At 41.4% G+C, this 25,301-nt stretch overlaps 1 protein-coding gene across 1 annotated transcript in view; it reads left to right on the forward strand.

Annotated features, from left to right (window-relative positions):
* Window positions 1-25,301, forward strand: part of ANXA6 (annexin A6) — an 88,908-nt gene that overhangs the window by 56,615 nt on the left and 6,992 nt on the right. Inside the window, exons 12-21 of the mRNA XM_040440363.1 lie at window positions 997-1,119; window positions 2,862-2,920; window positions 4,473-4,557; window positions 8,653-8,734; window positions 8,961-9,055; window positions 13,394-13,507; window positions 14,279-14,369; window positions 15,514-15,593; window positions 16,926-16,979; window positions 25,211-25,228. Of these exons, the coding sequence (XP_040296297.1) occupies window positions 997-1,119; window positions 2,862-2,920; window positions 4,473-4,557; window positions 8,653-8,734; window positions 8,961-9,055; window positions 13,394-13,507; window positions 14,279-14,369; window positions 15,514-15,593; window positions 16,926-16,979; window positions 25,211-25,228 (801 nt within the window). The remainder of the gene's footprint in view (window positions 1-996; window positions 1,120-2,861; window positions 2,921-4,472; window positions 4,558-8,652; window positions 8,735-8,960; window positions 9,056-13,393; window positions 13,508-14,278; window positions 14,370-15,513; window positions 15,594-16,925; window positions 16,980-25,210; window positions 25,229-25,301) is intronic.

The raw sequence follows: 25,301 nt of genomic DNA on the forward strand, positions 1-25,301 counted from the left end.
GGCATCTGTCAGCAGTTTTGTACCTATGAAACTGGCTGACCTGTTGCATGTGCACTTGGCAGCTGAAGACATCTTTGTAGGTCCCATGTTTATACAGTATTTGATCCTATTGCTGCGAAAATTGATGGTTTTTGATGTATGCAGATGGGCCTCTAGGAGAAACAGGGGCATTGCCATTACACCTAGAGGCCCAGCTTTCTCTGTAACTGCCGCACCCTCTCCACTTTGATAGGGACAGGTGTGATGACATTTACACTGCCTGGTCCTGTCAGTCAAAGTGGAGAGGACGTGGCAGTTGCTAAGAAAGCTGAGCCTCTAGGTGTAATGGCAACGCCCCCGTTGCTCATAGGCTCATTTGCATATAATAAAACATAATTTTTCTCAGCAATTCAGGTACATATGAACATGGAACCAACACAAATGCCTTCAGCTGCCAAGCGCACATGCAACAGGTCAGCCAGTTTCCTAGGAATAAAACTGCGGACAGATGCCCTATAAATTCACTGCTCTAACCATGTACAGGCAGAGTGAGTTTTTGGCATACTCCTGGCACTAAATTCCTGGTCCCACCAGCGCCTTCCTTGTTACCCCCTGCTAAAAAAAAAATTAAGCAGTTAGAAGCCATGGTCTTTCTCTAGAAAAGTACCACCCTCCTTCTTAAGGTACTGTAGATATATTGTAACTCAAAATGCTTAAAGGAATTTTCCATTTAAAGCAATTCAGGTATAATGAAATTATACAATATTCTAATATACTTTCTATATTAATTCGTGATTCTCAAAATATCTGCTTACTGATATTAAATAAGATGAGCCTCAGTCCATGTTTGATCCGAGAATATGCACATTAAAGAGGTTTTCTCCTTATTATGTCTTCTGTCCATCTGTCCCATTAGGCCAGCTGCAGCTTCCAGCCCGGTGGTGTCAACAGATCTCTAACTTATTATTTTATATTTTATGCTTTATTTGCTCATTAATGTCTTTTTTCTTTCTCCAGGGCATGGGTACAGCTGACAATACCCTGATCCGAATAATGGTTTCCCGTAGTGAGATTGACATGATGGACATTCGGGAGTCATTTAGGACCCAGTATGAGAAGTCTCTGTACTCTATGATTAAGGTAATTGACCCCAAGTTATTGACCTCAGTGTAGCCCCAGATTATCTCTCCTAATAGTAAACTAAATGAGGGTTGCTAGCAACAAGTGAACACTGTGAGAAACAATGTGTATACCAATCAATAAAGAGTTGAGTTCCCAGTTCCATAACATGTTTTATGACAGCCTCTTACTGTGCAGACAACTATAACACAACCACATTCACTTGAAGGGAATCTGTTACCACATCCCTTGAAATAAATCCAGCTGCCAATGGATTTGTGTGCTTGGCAGTTGAACCCAACCCCATTTGTCCAATGTTGATAGGTGGCGTGAATCCAGAGATAAAGCCCATTTTATATTATGCAAATTAGCCAGTTGATGCAACGAGGGCGTTGTCGTTGCACCCAGAACTCTAGTCGGTTTATGACAATGTAGAATCTGAGGCAATGTAGAACTTGCCTAGCTGATGGAACTTGTACTACTCATCCATCTATACACCCGGTGAGCTTCAGTACTGTACAACGTGTGCACCGATCAAAAAGGGGACGCACTGCTGCGAGAGTCCAGGGCCATATATGATTGCCTCAACACTGCCTGGCCCTGTCACTCAGAGCAGAAGGGTGCAGCCGGCACAGAAACTGACTGGAGCTCTGGGTACAACAAGATGCGACGGCAACGCCCTAGTTGGACCAAGGGGCTAATTTCCACAATATAATATCACTTATATCTCTGGATTCAGACCACCATTAACATGCGACAAATGGGGTTGCCAAGCGCACATCTCCTGTGTCATCTGGTTTTATTTCAAGATATGTGGTGACAGATTCCCTTTAAATAGGAAGAGCGCTGCAGAACCCTTCATGGTCACTACCCAGTGTACAGAGCTGTGTTGTTCCAGTGTCTGTTCTGAAGCATAGAAGCCCATTCACACAGCTGATCCCCCATTCATCTAATGTTGATATGCAACAACCCCCTGAGTAGCCGATGTAAAGGATAGGCCCTAAAGAAATGTTGTGTCATGATGTACTCCCTCAGGCCATTGCTCCCTGGGGATCGGTGCAGTGGAAATATAATACTGAATGAGGCCAGAGTTAAGCGTAACTATGTCTTTTTTTTTACTAAGTGCAACGTACAACTTAAAATACATACAGTAGCTGCAGACTTTTATTGCAATTCTTCTCTTACAGCAGCAAGGAATCTGGAGCCAGGTTGGATGGCTGAGCTAGATGATACAGGCCTAGTGGTTGTTTGGTGATGGGTGGCTTGACTGTAGTCCCTCACCTTACAGTAGTGCCTGTAGATGCTGAAATAGCAGTTCACACTAGTGTCTGGAATCTTAAGGCTTTACTTGGCATAGTTGTCTCTGGAGAGTTTGGTAACGAGAGCACTGCAGTTTGCTTCTTCTCCTCTCTGTCTCTGGACACAAACTCCTCCTCCTGGCAGGATGCAGGACCCGCACACTCCTACCAAGAGGGGAGGAACAAGGTGGTTAGCCCTGCTAACCCTTTGTCATTCATATCCTCTGCCGGTATGGACAGCCAGAAACATACAAAATACATAACAATACACAATTTGTACTACGCATAGGTCTGAGGTACTACAGATGACCTCAATATTATACCCCTGGAAAAGCCCTTCAACCTTAGAAGAGTTACTTGTTCTTTACATTGAAATCTGGGTTCATATAACTTAAAACATAGCATTTTTTTTCCACAGAGCATGATCTATAGTTTTTAATAATTGATCTGTTATATTTATTCTAGAATGACACATCAGGAGAATATAAGAAGGCTCTGCTGAACCTCTGTGGAGGAGATGATGAGTATGTATGACCATCTACTGCTTGTATTACAGCTCATTGATTTCAAAATGTTACTTTTTACTATTTTTTCTTTACAATTACAGCTTTTGTATAAGATATAAGATCAAGCAATATAGTTAAACAGAGAGAGTTAAAAACATAGCAATGTAAGAAAAACTAAGTGATACCTTTGGAATTACCTGGATTTCTGCATTGATTATGTGTTGATAATATGTGGTCTGATTTTTATCAGCCAGTAACACATGTACTATTCATATTTTTTATTGAGCACATTGAGTAATCATCCATAGTGCAAGGAGAAAAAGGTAAAAAATTCTTGAATTTAATGTCCTGTATGTTTCCCCTTTAGCAATCGTCTCCACTAAACCTTTTCCATAGCTACAAATACAATTGTAACATAACTGAGGAGAAATTTTGGACCATTCTGCCCTGCAAATGTCTTTCCAAAACACAAATGTTCTACTTTTTCAATCATTCTTTATTTTATCTACTTTGGGTCATTGTTTTGTTACATCACTCAGCATCTCTAGCTTTAGGCCAGGCTGCTGTCCTTACATTCTCCTGTAAAATGGTTTGCTACACCTTAGAATTGTTTGTTGTTTCAATAATCACAAGGTGTCCAGGGCCTCAGATGGCCCCAAACCATGACTGACTGTAAGGATGAGGTTTTGGTGTTGGTGAGCAGTGTTCTTTTTCCTCCAAACACATCATTGTACATTTGGACTAAAAGGTTATTTTTGTATCATCTGTCCAAAGACCATTTTCCTAGAAGCATTGTGGAACATGTAGGTGGTCTTGGGAAAGTTTGAGACAGACTGCAATTTTTTGGGCAGCAGTTGGTTACTACGTGGTGTCCTTCTATGAACCGCAGTTATTTCTAATAATCAAGTCTTTAAACAAGATTTTTGCAGTTTAAAGAGTCTTCTGTAAAGTTTCACTGTTACCAAGGAAGGCCTGCAATAACTACTGGCAACTTGGACAGCTAGGTTATAAGGCAATGTTCTAGCAGTCTCTTTATCTCTAGTGAATCAAAAGTTTGACATATCAGGTGCCCTTGTTCTTGTTACTGATTGCTTCTGGAATACTCTCCACTGCCCCTCAGTTCTGATTTTGAGCTCACAAGGTCTTTTTTAACTGTTGAGACCTCCAGTATAAGGTCAGCACTCCTCCTGGGTTGCTGCTCCTCAAATGACTAGTATCACCACACTCCAGTATGAGGCTGTCTCCTCCACATAGGTAACCTCCAGACTGGGTCACTTGAGCCACTGTGACCAATCACTGGCTTCTGAGGTCAGTGATTAGCCACAGCAGTGCATGTGACACAATCTTGAAGTCTACTTGCTGGATACTGGAAGGAGCAGGGCCAGATCCTTGGCACTGGAACAAGGCAGTGAGGAGCATGTGAGGAGCTTTTCAATGTTATGCACGGCGCCTTTCGAGCCCTAGATAAAGCTGTGAAGCTGGACAACCACTTTTTATATATGTTATAATAGTTTTTTTTTTTTTAAATAAATTGTAATCCTGCATATAAGATGTTACTTTCCTTTTTTAGCGCCGCTGGGGAATATTTCCCAGAAGCCGCTCAGGTGGCGTTTCAGAAATGGGAACTTAGCGCAACTACTGCTGCACGCACCGAGGTTGGAAGAGAATATGACGCACCCTCCCCCTTCTCTTGCTTCACCTGCTGCTGTTTGACATATATTGTCATTATAACCAAGCTAGCAGGCATCACAATCAGCTGCTTGCTTGCCTCACATTAGCTAAAGCCTAACAAGGATCAGTCACAAACAAGTCTGCTATAACATACACCATTACTGCACTGCCTCAAAGCAATAAATAGCTGCTGAAGCTCCTTTTATATGCAGAGCTCTAAACCATACAATTGAATGATGAACTTTTGGCTTTCCTGCAGTCACTACGAGGGGGAGCTCAGGAGTGTCCTGCATACTGTTTATACACTGAACTCAATAATAAAATGGTATGCAATAAGCTCCTGTGCTCCACCTAGTGGCAGCTGCAGCCAATCACAATTCCATCATTTAACTTTAACTGAACCTTGATTGCTATAAACATATAGTATGAGATTAACCAACGCAGAGTTTTGGACCCATTTACAGAAAGAAAATTGTGCTCATGGGTGGACATTCCCTATTATCATAGGGCTGGTGTTGTCTAAATTATCGGAACACTATTAGTATCACATAGATTTCTACTTTTAAAGGGTTTCCCCTCAAACACATTTATCACATATAGGGGATAAATGCATGATTACTGGGGCCCTATTGTTGTCTCCATCATTGCCATAGACTTTGCATGGAGCATAAGAACACATTCTCGACTGCCACTCTAGTCATACTCAACCATGGTCATATGGTGAGGAGGAACAGTGGACTACTGATCTACATTTTAGTGATTTGTGAGGTCCCACCAATGGGTCACCAGCAGTCAAACAGTATATACAGTAGCGGACCTGTCTGTGACAAATTTGCTCTAACTATATTTTAACTTATTAGCTACCTAATCCCATTTTGCTTCCTGATCTCTTAAGCTAACACTTTGATTTCTGAACTGCACTGATAACTATACTATTTTCAATTAATTTGCCTTTCCTTCCAGCACATTGTGTGACTAGTAGAAAAGCGCAATGCATTGTTCTATGATAGAGGAGTCTACTCAAAATATATGTATAATAATCTCTGGAATACTGACTATAATTGAGATGGAAAATGTACAAGTAAGTGTATTCTATATGTAATTTGTGTATTCCAGGAGCCTTTTTTGTAGCTTCTCTATTATCATTTCCATCAGTGCTCTTGGCTTCTCATATTAAAATCCTGAGAGATTATATATTGCATTTTGAGTGGAGAACCCTCTATTGTTTGCTTCTCTGGTTGTTGAATAACACTTTTGTTACATATGATAATGTAAGATTTGTTACATGTATTAATACACAAAAATTACAATATAAACTATAATAGTACAAAGTAATATAAGCAGATTTAAAAAATTCTGTCCATAAGGGTATGTTCACATGTTGGGAGTAAATGAGTGCCACAACAGCATTTCCAAAACCACGTAAACCATACACATTTGTATTTAATATATGCATTTTTGACAGATAAGTTTATTGAACTGCTTCTACAGAAAATCACATTAAAGAACCATGTTAAAAAGCATGTCGTTTTTTGTTAAGGTTTTATTCCATTGAAGTTGGCATAAGGCTTGACCATACTGGGGTAAAACCTTGTTCTCCATGCATACAGGGAGTGCAGAATTATTAGGCAAGTTGTATTTTTGAGGATTAATTTTATTATTGAACAACAACCATGTTCTCAATGAACCCAAAAAACTCATTAGTATCAAAGTTGAATATTTTTGGAAGTAGTTTTTTTTTTTAGCTATTTTAGGGGGATATCTGTGTGTGCAGGTGACTATTACTGTGCATAATTATTAGGCAACTTAACAAAAAACAAATATATACCCATTTCAATTATTTATTTTTACCAGTGAAACCAATATAACATCTCAACATTCACAAATATACATTTCTGACATTCAAAAACAAAACAAAAACAAATCAGTGACCAATATAGCCACCTTTCTTTGCAAGGACACTCAAAAGCCTGCCATCCATGGATTCTGTCAGTGTTTTGATCTGTTCACCATCAACATTGCGTGCAGCAGCAACCACAGCCTCCCAGACACTGTTCAGAGAGGTGTACTGTTTTCCCTCCTTGTAAATCTCACATTTGATGATGGACCACAGGTTCTCAATGGGGTTCAGATCAGGTGAACAAGGAGGCCATGTCATTAGATTTTCTTCTTTTATACCCTTTCTTGCCAGCCACGCTGTGGAGTACTTGGACGCGTGTGATGGAGCATTGTCCTGCATGAAAATCATGTTTTTCTTGAAGGATGCAGACTTCTTCCTGTACCACTGCTTGAAGAAGGTGTCTTCCAGAAACTGGCAGTAGGACTGGGAGTTGAGCTTGACTCCATCCTCAACCCGAAAAGGCCCCACAAGCTCATCTTTGATGATACCAGCCCAAACCAGTACTCCACCTTGCTGGCGTCTGAGTCGGACTGGAGCTCTCTGCCCTTTACCAATCCAGCCACGGGCCCATCCATCTGGCCCATCAAGACTCACTCTCATTTCATCAGTCCATAAAACCTTAGAAAAATCAGTCTTGAGATATTTCTTGGCCCAGTCTTGACGTTTCAGCTTGTGTGTCTTGTTCAGTGGTGGTCGTCTTTCAGCCTTTCTTACCTTGGCCATGTCTCTGAGTATTGCACACCTTGTGCTTTTGGGCACTCCAGTGATGTTGCAGCTCTGAAATATGGCCAAACTGGTGGCAAGTGGCATCTTGGCAGCTGCACGCTTGACTTTTCTCAGTTCATGGGCAGTTATTTTGCGCCTTGGTTTTTCCACATGCTTCTTGCGACCCTGTTGACTATTTTGAATGAAACGCTTGATTGTTCGATGATCACGCTTCAGAAGCTTTGCAATTTTAAGAGTGCTGCATCCCTCTGCAAGATATCTCACTATTTTTGACTTTTCTGAGCCTGTCAAGTCCTTCTTTTGACCCATTTTGCCAAAGGAAAGGAAGTTGCCTAATAATTATGCACACCTGATATAGGGTGTTGATGTCATTAGACCACACCCCTTCTCATTACAGAGATGCACATCACCTAATATGCTTAATTGGTAGTAGGCTTTCGAGCCTATACAGCTTGGAGTAAGACAACATGCATAAAGAGGATGATGTGGTCAAAATACCCATTTGCCTAATAATTCTGCACGCAGTGTAGAGAGCATCCTAGGCCAAAATATCCATAGGGCACAGCTGCACCAGAACAAAGGTATTTCCAGTCCCGGGCATCTCACACACAGGTATAACCTCCTGTCTTGTCCAGCCTTGGCCATCACACACATAGGTATTATCTCCTCTCTTGTCCAGCCTTGGCCATCACACACATAGGTATAATCTCCTCTCTTGTCCAGCCTTGGCCATCCCACATACAGGTCCAGCCTTGGCCATCCCACACACAAGACCCGTCTTGTCCAGCCTTGGCCATCCCACACATAGGTCCTGTCCCTTGTCCAGCCTTGGTCATCCCACACAAAGGTCCTGTCTTGTCCAGCCTTGGCCATCCCACACATAGGTCCAGCCTTGGCCATCCCACAAACAGATATAACCTCCCGTCTTGTCCAGCCTTGGCCCTGCTCTGATAACTACAGGGGTGCAAACTGCTGTCTGGGGCACAAATGTATTCTGTAGAAATTGTGAGCCATTAAATTTGTTAGCTCAGTCTATTACCAGCAATCTAAAAGACCTCCAATTAGAGGTGTTCTCGGATTTGGATAACCCCTTGCCAACCCCTTATGGACTAAATAGAAAGGTTTTCCTTCCCAGGAGCCCTCTCTATGAGCTAGACTGGAGAGGCACTTATAACATTTCAACTAGCATCATGTAATACTACATCTCCCCTGTATTTCCCCTAAAATGAGTGGCAGCATGGAACGTCCCAGTAAATGCAGGTAGCAAGTGCCAAACCGCATGCTGTTATCGTCAATCGGTGCTCATTACTCAGCAAAATATTGGCCTTTGTTAAAGGACCCATAAGTTGCACATATAGGATGTCTACCTTTACAGCTTGCCCTCAGTTACATGTGAACATACCCTAAACCTGCCAGAAATGACATGATACAACACATATTTTGTGCTCTCTAGTTGAAAGGAACCATACAACCTGCAGCTGGCTTCAATGCAGACAGCGACGGGAAGGCATTGAGGAAAGCAATGAAAGGATTCGGTAAGGATGCTATTATCTGCCTGCCTATGGAAATGTTGTAAGGGGATTATTGCATTATTTAATGTGTTTTTATCCTGCATCCAGTCCACATGTCCTGTACCATAACTGTGCTATGGGCTTTTACTTTCTCTCCGGCACTGGACAGGGATTCTGGCACTACTTGAAGTCCTTGCACCAGAAATCCCTACCTTTACCTATAGTTTATACATATACGTGTATTCTGCAGGTACTGATGAGGACACCATCATTGACATACTGACCAAACGCAGCAACAACCAGAGGCAAGCGATAAAACAAGCTTTCAAGTCACACTTTGGACGTGTAAGTTTCAGTTCAAAAACTATAAATCTAGGTGTGAATCCTGTTAAAGAAGTATTTTCATACCATAGAACACCTTTAATATGGCAGTAGTTGTTGTCAACCATGTCTATAGTATTGCATGGCATTCAAATAAATGGCCATCCATGTAATTGATGGATGGACCAGGTTGTTGAGATGATTTCTCTTTTTTTTCACATTTCACACTCATAAGGATCAGGGAAGCTAAGATACTGTATAGGATAGGGAGATGTTTCATGGGCTCTCTCACTGTACCCACTTGTGACATGGAAGGAGCACTGTGATCACTAGTGTTCTTTTTGTGCTTAACAAACGACAGCAAAATCAAGGAGTCAAAACTGCAATATGAATCGACCTTGCAGAGTCAATATTCTTTTCATTAGCTTCAAGGGGTTGTGCAAGAATGGGAGGGGAGTTTAAAGGGAAGCTTACTTACTTGCTTCCCAGCTCTGGCTCCCCCCACTCCTTCCACTCCCGGCCTGTGATGCTCCGCTGAGCTCCCCCGCTGAAAACAACCGGTTTGATGTCGCCTGCAGCCAATTACTGTCTGGGACGTAGACCAGCCCCCTTTATGTCATAACAAATGGTCATACAACACAAGAGGATCTGGTCACCGCCACGACCAGTGATTGGCCGCAGCAGTCAAACCAGATGTTTTCTGTGAGGGAGCCCATCAGGGCATCGCAGGCCAGGAGGAGAAGGAGTGAGGAGCCAGAGCCAACACTGGGAAGCAGGTAAGTAAGATTCCCTTTACAGGTCCGGCCAAGTGTGGGGTTTGCCTCGCCACCCCACCCCTATTCTTGCACAACCCCTTTAATCCTCTAAATTTGATTTACATCTTTCCAGTGCCCTCAATGTTTCATATTAGGGGGTCTAGATCTGGAATAATGCCTTTGGGTGACCGAGTTATTGTTTGAAAAACACAACATTTTACACAATCAATGGGTGACCGACATCTACCAAAATTGGTGTTGGATTTTGTAGCCAGTCATCAGCTGCAACTATGTGCGCATGGTATCAGTGGCCAATTATGTCACTTTGCCCAAGTGTATTTTGTATTTTAGCCACATTTTTTTATAACATGTCCATCTGCCAGTTCTCCTGATGGATAGATTATGTATGCACAATCCAGTGTACAAATCACATGCATGTCTCTCTATTAACCTCCACCCATAATTACAGTGGTGCTTAATAGTTTCCAAAACTTTTCTATATTTCTGCATAAATTTGACATGAAACTACATTAGATTTTCACACAAGTCCTAAAAGTAGATAAAAACGACAGAATCACACAAATTATTAAAAAATATTAGACTTGGTTATTTATTTATTAAGGAAAATGATCCCATATCACACGTCTGGCAAATGTACAGTGGGATGCGAAAGTTTGGGCAACCTTGTTAATCGTCATGATTTTCCTGTATAAATCGTTGGTTGTTACGATAAAAAATGTCAGTTAAATATATCATATAGGCGACACACACAGTGATATTTGAGAAGTGAAATGAAGTTTATTGGATTTACAGAAAGTGTGCTATAATTGTTTAAATAAAATTAGGCAGGTGCATAAATTTGGGCACCACAAAAAAGAAATGAAATCAATATTTAGTAGATCCTCCTTTTGCAGAAATTACAGCCTCTAAACGCTTCCTGTAGGTTCCAATGAGAGTCTGGATTCTGGTTGAAGGTATTTTGGACCATTCCTCTTTACAAAACATCTTTAGTTCATTCAGGTTTGATGGCTTCCGAGCATGGACAGCTCTCTTTAAGTCACACCACAGATTTTCAATTATATTCAGGTCTGGGGACTGAGATGGCCATTCCAGAACGTTGTACTTGTTCCTCTGCATAAATGCCTTAGTGGATTTTGAGCAGTGTTTAGGGTCGTTGTCTTGTTAAAAGATCCAGCCTCGGCGCAGCTTCAGCTTTGTCACTGATTCCTGGACATTGGTCTCCAGAATCTGCTGATACTGAGTGGAATCCATGCGTCCCTCAACTTTGACAAGATTCCCAGTCCCTGCACTGGCCACACAGCCCCACAGCATGATGGAACCACCACCATATTTTACTGTAGGTAGCAGGTGTTTTTCTTGGAATGCTGTGTTCTTTTTCCTCCATGCATAACGCCCCTTGTTATGGCCAAATAACTCAATTTTAGTTTCATCAGTCCACAGCACCTTATTCCAAAATGAAGCTGGCTTGTCCAAATGTGCTTTAGCCCACCTCAAGCGGCACTTTTTGTGCTGTGGGCGGAGAAAAGGCTTCCTCTGCATCACTCTCGCATACAGCATCTCCTTGTGTAAAGTGCGCCGAATGGTTGAACGATGCACAGTGACTCCATCTGCAGCAAGATGATGTTGTAGGTCAGTGGTGGCGAACCTATGGCACGGGTGCCAGAGGTGGCACTCAGAGCCCTCCCTGTGGGCACCCACGCCCTGGAAAAAGTCCAATATGCCTTAGACTTTTCCTGCCATTGATCAGCGCAGGGCGCACTATGAACGGCACAGGCAGCGCACTGAATGTAGCTATTATAGCTAAGTGATAAAGTACATGGAAGATACACTATATTGGACTGTAGTATTCAGGGTAAATTGCCGTGTTCGCACCTTGTGATAAATAAGTGGGTTTTGGGTTGCAGTTTGGGCACTCTGTCTCTAAAAGGTTCGCTATCACTGTTGTAGGTCTTTGGTGCTGGTCTGTGGGTTGACTCTGACTGTTCTCACCATTCGTCGCTTATGTCTATCCGAGATTTTTCTTGGTCTGCCACTTCGAGCCTTAACTTGAACTGAGCCTGTGGTCTTCCATTTCCTCAATATGTTCCTAACTGTGGAAACAGACAGCTGAAATCTCTGAGACAGCTTTCTGTATCCTTCCCCTAAACCATGATGGTGAACAATCTTTGTCTTCAGGTCATTTGAGAGTTGTTTTGAGACCCCCATGTTGCTACTCTTCAGAGAAAATTAAAAGAGGAGGGAAACTTACAATTTACCCCCTTAAATACTCTTTCTCATAATTGGATTCACCTGTGTATGTAGGTCAGGGGTCCCTGAGCTTACCAAGCCAATTTGAGTTCCAATAATTAGTTCTAAAGGTTTTGGAATCAATAAAATGACAACAGTGCCCAAATTTATGCACCTGCCTAATTCTGTTTAAACAATTATAGCACACTTTCTGTAAATCCAATAAACTTCATTTCACTGCTCAAATATCACTGTGTGTGTGTCTCCTATATTATTTAACTGACATTTTTTATCGTAACAACCAACGATTTATACAGGAAAATCATGACGATTAACATCCCACTGTATGTGAACATTAGCTTTCAGTATCTGGTGTGGCCCCCTTGTGCCGCAATAACTGCAACTAAACGTTTCTGGTAATTGTACAATTTTGTAGATTAGTCCTGCACATCGGCTTGGTGGACTTTTAGCCCATTCCCCCGTACAAAACAGCTTTAACTCTGTTATTTTTGGAGGGATTCCTCCCATGAACTGCTCTCTTTAGATTCTTCCACAACATTTCTATTGGATTAAAGTAGGACTTGTTCATTCCAAAACTTCTAACTTTTTTCTTTAACCTTTTTCTGGAGGAATCACTAGTGCTTATGATCGTTGTCTTGCTGCATGACCCATGTTCTCTTGATATTCAGCTCATGGACAGATGTCCTGACATTTGCTTTAGAATTTGCTGGTAAAATTCTGAATTCTTTGTTCCATCAATGATTGCAAGCTGTCCTGGCCCAGATGCAGTAAAACAGACTCAAACCGTGATACCAACATCACTGTGTTTCACAGATGGGAAAAGGTTTTTATGCTGGAATGCAGTGTTTTTCTCTCTCTAAACATAACTCTTCTCATTTAAACCAAAAAGTTCTATTTTGGTCTCATCCACAAAACATTGCTCCACTATCGTTCTGGCTTGTCCAGATGATCTTTAACAAACTTCAGATGAGCAGCAATATTCTTTTTCAGGAGCAGCGGCTTTCTTCTTCCAATCCGGCCATAAACACCATTGCTGTTCAGTGTTCTCCTAATGGTGGAGTCATGAACAATAACATTATATAGTATATAGGCCATCCAAGCTTCTACTAGACATTATCCAATATGAAGGTGCCCATACATATGATTTCAGCAGGACTGGATATGAGCCTCTGTCCTTCCTCCAGCAGCACTCAATTCATTGGTCTTTCTTTTAAAGTGACTTTCTCAGGACAGAAGATGTCAAGGTGAAAGGAAAGGGCATGATGAATTTCATTGTGGATGTGTTGGGGATCTATTGGTGCAGGAACCCTGTGTCATGTTACTTTTGTCTTGTTTTTAGGACCTCATGGCAGATCTGAAGTCAGAGCTCTCCGGAACATTGGCCAAACTCATTCTAGGACTCATGATGACACCAGCTCAGTTTGATGCTAAGCAGATAAACAAGGCCATTGTGGTATAAATTCTTCATTCTCTATATTAATACGTCCAGGTTTTGATCAAATCCAATGTCATCAGTGTCATTGCATTCCTTTACAGTTATGTGATGTGATGACATGACAGTATGGTTGATAGATTTAAGACTATATATGCACTTTTGCTTCTGTACAGAGACCTATGAGGGACACAGCTCTGAAGCCATGTTATCACATGTTTAGATCACTTCAGGTTTCATAATTAAAACTTAAAGGAGTTGTCCCATCAAAACAAGACCTTTATAAACCAAAACTGGAGCAACGATTAGCTGACCACTCTAGAAACCCCAGTAATCAGCTGTTCTCTGGGGAAAGTTGCAGCTAGCCATACTTATAATATTACATGCCAGTTATTAAAATGAATGGCTAACCAATACATGGACATTCAGGTCTGTAAGAGTAAGAGCCATTCTTTGTTCATAGTTCTGGCTTATAGAGGAGGGGTCCTTCCATTTTTAAATTCATATACCCTAATAGTATATATGGAAATGTATAATTTATGTCAAGTTACTAGCTACATCTGTAGCTCACATATGACTGATTGCCTTGACTGGATTCAATGGTAACAGACTCCCAGCTGTGAGACCTATTAGGTCTGTAAAAGTTTTCAGACTTTGCAAACAACATTTAAACAGCAAGCAGAGATGCTAAGTGATGAAGAAAGATACATTACTTTCTATTATATATTAATTAGATATTATTTCCATAAAACCCAGTGATTTTCCATAAACCATGCCTTTGTTGACTTGTAGGGTGCAGGCACAGATGAAAAAGTCTTAATTGAAATCTTGGCTACGAGAAACAACCAGGAGATCCAAGCTATTAATGAAGCATATCAAGAAGGTGAGCTGACGGCGTATCTCCAGTAAAAAAATAATTGAAAGGGACATTGAACCTAAAGTCTATCTACATTTTCTACACAGTTGTAGCTGACAGGTTGCTTCATGTAAACATTTCAATCTGGGTAGAATGTGTATAGACTTTCCTGAGGACTATGTCCACCTTCAGAGCCATTTTTATATTAATCCAGTTCATCTAAAATACAAAATGAAGCAACTTTCCAGATAGTCATTTCCTATCATTTTGTGTCTACAACTCCTCTGCACATGTATGTGTCTCCATCAGAGTAGAAATAAACTCAGTGCTGTCAGACCCTGCAGTAATACTCTTTCATCTGCCCCCTACTGTTCGTCATATGTGCTGTACATTTTATGGTCTGTAAAATGGAGACACATACTATATGTCTGCGCAAGGGCTGGAGACACAAAAGGGTCAGATATTTTTTCTAAAGCTGATTTGCTAAATTTCTTCATTTTGCATTTTATACGCAGCAGTGGAACAATTAAAAATGGTTGCAATTACTCTTCGGAGGTTGGTCATCATATATTTATACCTTGCATGAATGTGGTTTCTGGGGATTTTTTTTTTATAATGATGGCCTATCCTCAGGATAGGTCATTAGTATCTGATGGGCGTGGGTCCCAGGTGTTGTCTGTTGCCTCCTCACAGCTTACCAAGCACAGCGCTGTGCCTTGTATAGTGCCTGTGCTTGGTATTGCAATGGGCCCCATTCACTGGAATGGGACTGAGCTGCTCCTAGGAAAAGCAAAGAGAAGGCCGAGGTGCTCACAGGAGTGCCGCTGCCTTCTCAAACAGCTGATTGCCGGGGGACCCCCACCGATCAGATACTGATGACTTATCCTGAGGATAGGTCATCAGTAAGAAAATATCAGAAAACCTTATCAGCATACTGATGAATTCAGGAGGGGCCTTGCAGCTGTTGGCCAGTGCATAAGTACCTGATGCTCCTACATTAATTAATGCTGAGAGCATCAGATCGCTATGTACCTGGCCAGAGGCTATGAGGAGGGTTTCGGGCGGCCCCCTAGACATCAGTCCACCAGGAAATTTACCTGTAGGGTATATGGCCAATCCGCCTCTGCCTGGGAATCCTAATTACTGAGTGTATCTTCATTCTTCACAATAGCTTACCACAAGTCCCTGGAAGATGCTGTAAGCTCAGACACATCCGGACATTTCAGGAGGATCCTTATTTCACTGGCATCGGTGGGTGATAAATGCAGACAAAGCAAATACTATAATATCTAACAGTCTACCTGACTATGCTTACCTGATAATACATTTTTTGATATGCGAAACATCAATGGAATATATCAAATTCTGAGATCAAAATCTGACAATGAGATAAGTAGTGCCACATATATACTACTTTTCTCTTCCCGTGGAAAAAGATTCCTTTCCCTTTGTCAACTCGAGCAATAACTATAGGCCCCAGTGCTTGAGGGGACCCAAAAGGTCCCACTGTCCCATATAAGGAGACCAATACAGTGATAGTTTGGGGCCCTGTGACATATTTTGCTTTGAGGTCCAGAAGCTTTAAAAGCGTTGTCCATGTTAAATAAAAACTCAAGCAACCCCATTATATGTGATAAAATACGGTAACAAAAGAAGCAATCCTGTACTTACCACTTTTCTCTCCTGCCACTTCCAGAACTGACCTCTGGTCTTCCCCCGTTGGCATCCTCTTCCTAGCTGCAGCGATGATGTTCTGTGTGCACAGATCATCATGCAGCCAATCACTGGCTTCAGCAGTATACGGGACATCACTGCTGATGCCAGTGACTGGCTGCAGCAGTGACCTGTATGTATGGAACGTCACTGCTGCAGCCAAGAAAACAAAGAGGCGGGGAGGACTGGAGTGCGACACTGGAAGCAGCAAGGGAAAAAAGTGGCAAGTATGTTTTATCATATGTACAGTTTTTATTTAAAGCGGAAAACCCCTTAAAATTATGACTCTGGTGTACTGCACCCCATCTGCTAAAATAACATACCGTAACTGTCCAACCTTCTTTATGAAAAGGATATGTACATTTCATATGAAACATTGATGACCATGAATATTCTCTGAAAAAGGGGGGCTGCAGCAGCTGAATGGTTTATTTTAAGGAAGAATGTGCTCCCTAGTATAAATTATAAAGAATATTAGACATTATTTAAGGGCTTGTTTCTGCATCGTCCTCTTTGTATATGGTCACAGAACTGCTTAGTAAGTTTCTATATTCTTCTAATTTACAGCAAGGGGCACATTATATCATATATACCGTAATACACACTTTCAGTCACCTAATCAATAGTCATGCCTATAATGCTATTTTCTGTAGTCTGTGGGTCAAAGAACTCAATATGTGTCCAAAAAATTCCGTTCCCTGTCAGCTGTAAATCATGGGCAGCTAAGCCATGCTGGAACAACAGTATAGACAGATATTCCATATATGATGTGTCGTCATCATTATACAATAAATCGTATTTCTAATAGCTTATTAATAAGCTACCCAATATTCAATCATCATAAGCTTTAACTTATACTTATGTCGCTAGGCAACCCGTGATGAGAGTTGTGAAGACTCGGAGAAAGCTGTTGAAGATGCCAAGGTAAGAATAGGAGTGTTTTCCCTTTATCTTAAAGGGAACCTGTCACATAGAAAATGCAGTGTAATCTGCAGGCAGTATGTTATAAAGCAGGAGTTGCTGATCAGATTGATATATACTGTAGTTATATGGGAAAAGATTCAGTAAAACTTCTACTTTGTACCTTTAAATTACTGCTCGTTCTGAGCTTTGAAGTCAAGGAGGCGGTCCTATCAGTGACTGACAGCTATCTGTGTATACTGTCAGAGGGAAGGCTGTCAATCACTGATAGGACCGCCTCCTGGACTTCACAGACCAGAATAAGCATGGATATAAATAAATGACTGATGTACACATTTTACTGAATCTTTTCCCCTAAAACTATATATCAATCTGTTCAGCTTTTCCTGCTCTATAACATGCTTCTAGAAGATTGCTTTGCATTTTCAATGTGACAGGTTCCTTTAAGCTCATCTTCTCACCTGGACAGAAGCAATGGCATGAACTATATATTTATATCTGCACACTTTATATCAGAAATATCTATTCTGATTTGTAAATTACATATTACAGTAATACATCTACTGATGTTCATATGCTGTACACCAGGTGGCGCAATAATTCCTCAGAATTCCATTATTACAAAGAAGTAGTAAGCAGCTTATTTGGCTGTCCATATACAAGCACCATTATATGCTGATCATCCTTCAGTACAGTATATCCAACTAATATCCCATTAGAAGAAGACTGTGCCCCTATCTAGCCTCATATAACTGCTGTGCCAACGCAAATCAAGGCAACACTACATGTGGCAATATGTTTGGGCTGCATCATTTTATTGATTAGCAACCTCTGAGGTGCCTCATGGATAGTTCTTCCATGTGTCAGGAACTATGCCCTGCAACTGGAAAAGGTCATGGGGGTAATTAACTTTGGTTCTCTACACTAGAAACTGGTGTAAAACAGTCGCAAGTTTGCAATGTTTTCAATGCCATTGTGGCTAAATTTAGGCGGAGGTGGCATTTCTACACCTCCCTAGCACTGTCCAAAGAGGAGGTGTGGTGGGGGAGGCCTTTGGCCTAGCCCATGTATCATCATTTACCAGTTTTTTGTCATAAATGATGACTGACATCTACACCAGCTCCTAGGTGCACGGACTGCCAAACTATGCTCTTAATTTATGACAAGGGTGCAACAGTGTACAAACACTGATCCTGATAAATGACCTTCATTGTGTCTTCGGACTGTTTTGGTGACATGAAAGGGGGAGCGGGAAATCACAGAGCTATTCATAGTTCACCGAGTGACACCAGCAGCTTACAACAATTTTACCAGAAAGAGCGGTCATGTGTATGCGGGGTTGAGAGTCCATTGAACAAGTGCTTGGCTGACAGCTATCTGACGTGTATAGCCAGCTTAAAGGGAACCGGAGGCAGCGGAGGACAGCGAGACTCATCAGACTCATCTCTCTCACAGTACTGACGCACTGACACGCGAGTTTCGGCATGTCTGACTGCCATCACAGAAATGACAGACTTATTGTCTGACAAATGTTTGTTAGAATGGCCGATTATGGCCATTTTGTCTGATTGAAAAACTTGCATGAACGATTGTACACTTGGGCCTATCAAACTCTCAAAAAGAGACAATGGAAAATATATAGGGTTCCCTTGACAATCGGCATGCACAGTTCTTGAAGGGAGTTTGTCTCAGGTGATTGCCGCAAATCTCCATCCAGATACACCTTTACCCTGCAGTGACCACTACTGGAGAAATGCGGTATTACATTGCTCCTAGTTAAAGTACACACAACTTCGTCTCAAGCAGGAGGTCCTCTTTTATTATTTTCTAGGCCCTAATGGGTCATAAAGACAGGGGTTTCTGTCAGACAAACCCTTCAACCTAATTGTCTTTAGCTTCTTTCAAAACTTTCCGTGTTGTCAGGGGAAGTCCAACTTAACCTTTTTGGCCAAAAGTTTCTTCTCAAAAATAAACTAGTGGTTTCCTTCTAGCAAAATATTTTGTAACCATAGTACAGAAGCTGACTTTTTATTTTTATTTTTTTATCTAACATTTGAAATGTACTGGTATTTTTACCAGGTCATTAACATCTGTGTCCTCAACATCTTAAGATCAGCAATTTCACTTTTGAGATATAGATGCTTAGTAGATAAGGAGCAAGACTACTGAAACCTCAAAGCGCCCAAAAAACCCTAATGGGGGTCATATATTTACACTCCCTACGCCATTTGTTGGCATAAAAAAAGTCACATGGCCACATTTTGAAATTTTTTATATGCCTGTTCACCTAAATTTAGGTGCACACTGCATTTTTAAAGGGTTTATGTTACAAAACATATTCTACATTTTTGAAACCAGCACCTGAATCTGAATACTTTTGTAATTGGATGTAATTAAAAATTTAGTATAGCCAGTGAGCTATTCAGCCGCCAGGCTGCAGATAATCTATGGGAGCAGTGAATGTGTAGATCTGTGAACCCATGTGAGGTACAGGGCTGGCTCTAGTTAGTTACCTTTGTTAGTCATTTTTTACATCAATCATGGCCTCAACACTGGGGAGAGTGTGGGAGAGTTATGATGGCAGGGCCATTAACCTCAACAAATTTACTAGCATTTATGCTAGTTTCCTGGTGTAAATTATGATTAAAATGTACTCATGGGGCAGGGTCTGGAGTAGATTTCAATCTAGGCGCACGGACTGGCAGAGGATGCGCCTAATTTATGATGGAGCATCCTCCCGCAGCACAGGTTGTATCAAAGACCTGAGTAAAATGGCGGTCTTTGATAAATGACCCCCTTTATCTTGTGTTCATTTAGATGCCTTTGGTAAAGGATTGGTGTTCATTTTTTTTTCAATTTAACATCTTTATTACTATAAAAAGCAAATACACAAAGTACAATTCAAGCTTATTATAAATTTTTCAACATTTTTCCCGCTTAACCCCATTCCCCCCCCCCCCCCTGCGATGCGTCCACCCCCGCCTCCCCCCCAACTCCCCTCGAAAAGAAATAAGGAGAAGGGAAGAGAGAAGAGGGGAAAAAAAAAAATAAATAAATAAATAAAATTATTAATATATAAATAAATAAATATATTCCAGATACGGTCCTATCAGAACTACCAGCCGTCCCATATGTTAAGGGCTCTTTCACACTTGCGTTGTCCGGATCCGGCGTGTACTCCATTTGCCGGAATTACACGCCGGATCCGGAAAAACGCAAGTGAACTGAAAGCATTTGAAGACGGATCCGTCTTCAAAATGCTTTCAGTGTTACTATGGCAGCCAGGACGCTATTAAAGTCCTGGTTGCCATAGTAGTAGTGGGGAGCGGGGGAGCAGTATACTTACAGTCCGTGCGGCTCCCGGGGCGCTCCAGAATGACGTCAGAGCGCCCCATGCGCATGGATGACGTGTCCATGTGATCACGTTATCCATGCGCGTGGGGCGCCTTGACGTCACTCTGGAGCGCCCGGGGAGCCGCACGGACGGTAAGTATGCTGCACCCCCGCTCCCACTACACTTTACCATGGCTGCCAGGACTTTAGCATCCTGGGAGCCATGGGAACCATTCAGAAAAAGCTAAACGTCGGATCCGGCAATGCGCCGAAACGACGTTTAGCTTAAGGCCAGATCCGGATTAATGCCTTTCAATGGGCATTAATTCCGGATCCGGCCTTGCAGCAAGTGTTCAGGATTTTTGGCCGGAGCAAAAAGCGCAGCATTTCTCCGGCCAAAAAACGTTCCGGTCCGGAACTGAAGACATCCTGATGCATCCTGAACGGATTTCTCTCCATTCAGAATGCATTAGGATAAAACTGATCAGGATTCTTCCGGCATAGAGCCCCGACGACAGAACTCTATGCCGGAAGAAAAGAACGCAAGTGTGAAAGGGCCCTAACCCATTTCTCTAATCCACCTCTCTGCTTATAAAGAATCCGTTCGTAGTTTTTCACCTTGTTAACCAGGTTTATCCAATTGTTTACCTCTGGGGCATGACGTGCAAACCAGCTCTGACTAATCAGGAGCCTGGCCAATAGTAATGTTCTGCCTAGTAGGATCTTTTGAGGTTTATGGCTACTTAATGTCGAATGATCGTTCAGTAAAAACAATTGTGGCTCAAGAGGAATCCATATTTTTAATTTGTGGGTGAGAAAATTGTTAATACCACTCCAGTATGCCCCGAGTTCTGGGCATGCCCAGATCATATGCAGATAATCCGCACCAACAGTATCACATCGAGGACACTTGGAGGTATCTCTTATTGCACACTTGTTTAACCAAATAGTGGTAACATATAATCTGTGATAAATGTTAAAATGTATTAGAACGTGATTAAAGTTATGGGAAAGTACATCTGGATTAGTGAAAATGCTCCCCCACCCTACCATTTGTATATTTGGGCAGTCCCTCTCCCAGGCCTTTTGCCCTGGTGATTGTGTCTCAGAAAACCGTGACTTAATTAATAATTTATATATATTTGAAATCTTCATTCTTAGTGGTATCTTCCCAACCCTCTCATTTAACGGAGAATAATTATCTATTTCTAGCAGTGATTTATCATCCAAACTAAAAAGTACCGAACGAAGCTGAAAATACCTAAACCAAGATAGATTCTCTACACTATGTGATAATTCCACAAACGACTTAATTTCTCAGTTCTTAACAACCTGTGCCATATAGAGAATCCCATTCTTTTGCCAGAATTGATCCCTTACTATACCATCTAATGTCTGTAAGTGGATATTGTGCCAGAGAGGTGTGAATATAAGTGATCCCTTTACCCCCAACCATCCTCTAGTAATAGCCCACATTTTCAATAGTAATTTTGTAGTCCCTTTATGACCCCAGTCCCTATTATTCAATAGCCCAGATTCCAAAAGCGTAAATATATTATTATGTGCAGAGCTTCTTACTAGGCTACTTAAAGAAGTACTATTTGGCCATTCATTACACATCCATAGCTGAGCAGCGATGAAATAGCCTTTAAAGCATGGGAGATTTAAACCCCCTTGCTCCAGCGGCTTATATAAATATTCTAGTTCGATTATTCTTTCCATTAGTTTGAAATATTTATCCTCTATCCAAATAGGTACATTCCTAAGAACATAGAGGAATTGGGGTAGAATTACCATTTTAACCAGTGAAACTCGGTCAGCTCTGGATAAAGGAAGTCTCAGCCAAATCCCTATTTTTGCCCTAGTTTTTGTTATCAATGGGGTCAGATTAAGATGTACAGAATTTTCAACCTTGGGGGATATCGTCATAAGCAAGTATTGAAAAGTATCAACAACATCTAACTGGGTTATCAAGGACTCCTCTTGAGACACTGGGTCTATTGGCATCAGAATAGTCTTTGACCAGTTTATATTCAGGCCTGATACCTCACCAAATAGTTTAACCATACAGATAATTCTTGGGACAGTTATCTCTGTATTATCTGCGCAAAAAAAGGACATCATCCACGTATAGAGAAATACGATCTTCCTCTCCCAATGTTCCAAATCCTTTAATTTGGACATCCTGCCTAATAGCCAAGGCAGGGGCTCAATATAAATATCGAATAGGAGTGGGGATAATGGGCAACCCTGGCGAGTACCTCTATTTAGATCAATACTGGCAGTAAGGCTCCCGTTGATACTCAACTTGGCCATAGGGGATCTATAGAGTGTTTTGATCATGTTTATAAATCTCTCCCCAAAGCCCATCCTCGCCAAAACCCTCCATAGGAACCGCCACTCCACCCTGTCAAAGGACTTAGAGGCATCTAAGGACAGGATGGAGCGAGCAGACCCCCCAGGAGCCTGTATATTGGCAAAAAGCCGGTGAAGATTATGTTGTGTACCTTTGTTTTGAATGAAACCGTTCTGGTCCGGGTGGACAATGGAGGAGATAACCCCAGAAAGCCTTGTGGCCAAGATCCTCGCCAGGAGCTTTACATCTGCGTTCAACAGCGAGATCGGTCTATAGGATCCCATATCTATGGGGTCCTTACCTTTTTTTGGAATTAATATTATTACAGCCTCCATCATTGAACCCGGCAGGTTCCCCTCCTCCACCGATTCAGCAAGGACCTCCAACAATCTAGGAAAAACATCCTCTTTATATTTACCATAGAATTCATATGGGAGTCCGTCTGAACCGGGAGTGGAGTTACCCGAACATAGCTTCATTGCACCTTCCAGCTCCTGAATAGAGAGATCGGCCTCAAGTACCTTCCTTTGAGCCGGAGTGATAGTAGGAAAGACTATACCATCAAGATAAGAGTCCATCAATTCATCCATGATCCTACAATCGGCTCTATAAAGGTCTGAAAAGTAATCAAGGAAGACCTTCTCTATGGAGTCTTGTCCCCTAACCATCCTCCCATTGGCCAATCGTATAATATCTATATTCTTTTTGGATTCCTGACTCGAGATCACCCTAGATAGAAGTTTCCCCGGTCGCCCCAAATCAGTAAAATATTTTTGCCCTTTGAAGAATAAACTCTGTTGTGCCTTCTCCAACAAGAAGTATGCTTGTGCAGTCTTCTGCATATTTTCCCTATTTTCCTCTGTCCTATTTATATAGAAAGTTTGTGTGGCTGAGGAAGCTTGTTCTTTTAAATTTTTCTCATTTTTCCCATACTCCTTTCTCAGATTTGCAATATGACTGACCATTATACTCCTCATATAGGCCTTAAAGGTATTCCATACCATTTGGATTTTAGTTGACCCATAATTAGTTACCCAAAATTGGTTTATTTCCTTTTGTATTATTTCATGATTCTTTATTAGTGATAGCCAATAAGGATTTAATCTAAAAGGAGACCTCCCTATTTGTTTATCCTGGGCCGGGCAGAACTCAAGGAGTATCGGTAGATGATCCGAAAGTGACCTAGTCTCGTACTTAATTCGTGTTACATATAGTACATTTTTTTTATTAATCAATGCATGGTCTATTCTGGACATAGATCTACCTAATTTACTAATACATGAGAAGACCCTTCTCCCCTGACCCAGACCTCCCCAAACATCCTCGAACCCGGCATCGGAACAGAAACGTGCCAGGGGGGACCCCTGGACAAGGGCGTCTCCCTCCATACCCATAGCAACCGTATCTACTGTCGGATTAATAACACAATTGAAATCCCCAATAATCAATGTGGGGCATTCCAGCCATTTGTCAATAAATGTTAACAAAGAGTTAAGCACTGAGAAAAAGAATGGAGGTGGAATATAAACAAATGCCAAAATGCACATCTTCCCGGCCAACTTACAGTATAAGAAAACAAATCTTCCCTGGTGGTCAACAGAGGACGCCTCGCAAAAAAATGCAATCGTTCTATGAATGAAAAATGTCACTCCCCTAGAATGACTAGAGAAGGTCGAGTGATATGTATGTGCAGCCCATCCCCTGGTGACCACCCCGGAAGTCTCCCCAGTAAGATGTGTTTCTATCAGGCATACAATTGCTGGGAGATGTATACGCATCATTTCCAAAACCGCTTGTCTCTTTCTTCTGTCCCCAAACCCCTAACATTCAAGGTAAGAATTCTGATAGACATTATAAGCAATAATTAGAAGGATAGGTGTTCTTGATTATACACTATACTATATTTATAAGAATAACAGATGTAGCAAGGCTGAAGTTGGCTCAACTTTCACAATCCACAAGTGAAGCATCGCCAAAGCGTAAAAACACAAATTTAGCTCTCCTACGTCTATAACATTAAAATATTTTTATTAGGATTTTGCATTCCACATATTTCAATTTATATGTATTAATTCTAGAAAATCAGAATTTTTATCCCCGACCCCTACCCTATTCATGTATGGGAGCTCTCCCTAAATTACAGTTGCCTACTTCCCAGCTATAGCGTGAACTGTTAAAGTTCTGCCCCCCACCACAAGGGGGAGCTTATTGCATAAGACTTTTAACACCTCCCATTGAAGTCAGTAATAACTCTGTATCCGTTGAGATCTAGAGCCCCCCCCCCCCTAGTGGCCTGTCAGTGCATAGAAAATTTTATAATTTCATTCTATGACTATGCATGGGATTTCAAGTTCTGCATCAGAAAGATATGGCTTCACCTATAAAGTTATTTTAAGACATTATTTGGCATAGGAACTGATTTATTTGATTTACAGGACAGGAGCAAATTAGAGATTAGCCCCCCTTCATTCCTTCTTGGGTGTTAGGGCCTTTTCCAAATCTGGCTTTTCTTAATTGTTCATTTTTTCTCTTTTTCTTGTCTTAGGTTATTGCTTCAGTCCTGGTGAGTGATTATCCATTATCCATGTCCATAACTGTTGTCATTGTCCCAATAAAAATATGCCAGTCAACCACAA

This window comes from Bufo bufo, chromosome 1 (assembly GCF_905171765.1).
Source record: "Bufo bufo chromosome 1, aBufBuf1.1, whole genome shotgun sequence".
Classification (NCBI taxonomy): Eukaryota; Metazoa; Chordata; class Amphibia; order Anura; family Bufonidae; genus Bufo; species Bufo bufo.